Below are 2,427 nucleotides of genomic sequence, written 5' to 3'. Positions count from 1 at the left end.
GCTCTCAAGTTACTGCTTAAAAAGTTGAACAAAAGTTGAACAGTGACTACTTCTCGAATAATTATTAAATCATTTTTTCTTTTAATAAAGCATCACAATTAAATACTATAATTATACCCGCCCACCAAATGGTCGCTGTCCAGCTATCAGTTTTCACGAAATAGTTAAAAAAACGTTTGACCGCTCAGTGGACTGTGTGAGATGTCAACATCCAAGAAACTGCGTTTGAAGTAGAGCCTCGAAACTGGGAAGCACCCACAGTTCTGGAATACAGCTCTACGGTGTCATAATGCGCATGCCTTTGCCAGCTGTACTCAACAATAAAATCCCACGCTGGAACTCCGCGTTCAATAAAATCCCACGCCTTATCTCGCTGTAAATACAGAGCGCGGTCCAACTCATCCACTTTGACAACTCTATGTGAAACTTCTCGCTACTTTCCATTCCTTACCTCACCCTGCTTATATATCAATCCCATTCACTTCTTCACCCATCACCATTCAACATTCGCATACCTCTATCACTACTACAACTTCTCTTCAACTGAGTTTCCAATGGATCTCTTACCATGTTTCCTCCTCTTAAGCCTTGGACTCTCATTCTCCCACCTTGCTTCTGCAAATTTTTTCAATGACTTCGACATCACATGGGGAAACGATCGTGCTAAGATACTCGACAATGGCCAACGCTTGCAGCTCACTCTCGATCAGTCCTCAGGTACTTTATCTCATTTTCTTACTGCATATATATGTGATTTCAACAGTATGCTTAACCGATCCTTATCTCCCCTGCCTCTGCCGTATTGAAACAGGTTCAGGGTTCCAATCCAAGAATGAATATCTCTTTGGCAAAATTGATATGCAAATCAAGCTGGTGCCCGGTAACTCGGCCGGAACTGTTACTGCATATTATGTAAGTCTGTCGCTTCGATTCATTGTTTTGGTACTGAAATTATTAGTGGGTGGTATTAGTATTGTTGTGGGATGTTGAGTATGGTCTAATAATGCTTCGGTGCAGCTGTCATCACAAGGGGATAAGCACGACGAAATAGACTTTGAGTTCTTGGGAAATCTGTCTGGAGACCCCTATATTATGCACACCAATGTTTTCTCTCAAGGAAAAGGCAGTCGTGAGCAGCAATTCTACCTCTGGTTCGATCCCACTGCAGACTTCCACACTTACTCCCTGCTCTGGAATCCCCATCAAATTATGTAAGTTATTAATCTCCATGCGACTTCAAATTAACTAGTGAATGTCCTCTTTAACCTAGCCCTCCAGTTTTAACAACATTATTGTAGTTATAATATGTATTTCTGATATTGTGCAGGTTTTCTGTGGATGGAACTCCGGTGAGAGTGTTCAAGAATAGCGAGGATTTGGGCGTTGCATATCCCAAGAATCAAGCGATGAGAATATATTCGAGCCTGTGGAACGCAGATGATTGGGCAACCAGAGGCGGTGCAGTGAAGATCGATTGGAGCAAATCCCCATTTGTGGCATCTTATGGAAATTTCAAAGCAGAGACATGCTCTGCCTCCTCCGATTGCTCTGTGAATTCATGGTATGGTGCACAGGCATTGGAGTTAAGTGAGCAGGAGAAACTTGAATGGGTGCGCAAGAACTACATGATTTACAATTATTGTACAGACAGTAAAAGGTTTCCGCAGGGCTTTCCTGCTGAATGCACTCGCCAGACGTCCAACTGAGCTCAAAGGATCAACATGCGCCAAGTCTCATCAAATTCCTTAATTCAAATTCTTTTATTCTTTCATGTTTTTTGTAGCGATTTCCAAGCCCAAGAGGCTATATTTGTAACAAATGTGATCCAAGACAATTTAATATATATCTCAAATTTGACTTGTTATCAGAGTTTCGAATTTCTTTTTTACTGTACACGGCTGCGTTAGTTTCCGTAATATCTCGGGGAAGTCGGACTTGTTGAAGTTTCTTGTCGTCCACGTCTGAGGTGTCATATTTTGGTCATTGAAGACACTCGTAATCATCATTCCATTAGAAAACAGAATTGCTTAATGACACTCGAATTTCCTGTTAGTGTTTTGTACGGGAGAGTCAATATTTACTCCAAACTGCCTGGAATGAATCTGCACCTTACACCTCTGTTAGTTTGAGCTCATTTAATGAACGCCAAAGGGAACTGGCTGTTAAATTTGTTCTTGATAAATTTTATGCTACGGTGAAGAATACGAATATTGAAGAAGATTGCAGGTCTTAAATGTTTGACTTAATTCAGTTTCAGTTCTGTAATTTCTATATCCTAGTTATTATCAATTAATAAACTAAAGGGAACTCACAACACTTGCTGAAAGTTTATCAAATAGGATAGCAAGTTAAGTGCAATTAATTTTGGGAATTTCTATTGTTAAACACATTTCAGTTGGAGTAGGAGTACATTTCAGATGGGTGACA

The 2,427-nt window shown here is 40.3% G+C and overlaps 1 protein-coding gene across 1 annotated transcript; it reads left to right on the top strand.

Moving 5' to 3' along the window:
* Positions 1–416: 416 nt before the first annotated feature.
* On the top strand, positions 417–1,864 carry LOC131875526 (xyloglucan endotransglucosylase protein 1-like). The gene is made up of 4 exons (XM_059220108.1): positions 417–717; positions 812–912; positions 1,018–1,211; positions 1,328–1,864. The coding sequence occupies exons 1-4, from the start codon at positions 555–557 to the stop codon at positions 1,704–1,706; spliced, it is 837 nt and encodes a 278-aa protein (XP_059076091.1). The 5' UTR covers positions 417–554; the 3' UTR covers positions 1,707–1,864.
* Positions 1,865–2,427: the final 563 nt, after the last annotated feature.

Source organism: Cryptomeria japonica, chromosome 4, assembly GCF_030272615.1.
Source record: "Cryptomeria japonica chromosome 4, Sugi_1.0, whole genome shotgun sequence".
NCBI lineage: Eukaryota > Viridiplantae > Streptophyta > Pinopsida > Cupressales > Cupressaceae > Cryptomeria > Cryptomeria japonica.
The sequence above is the reverse complement of the archived record's forward strand: the minus strand, read 5'-3'. Positions and strand labels throughout refer to the sequence as shown.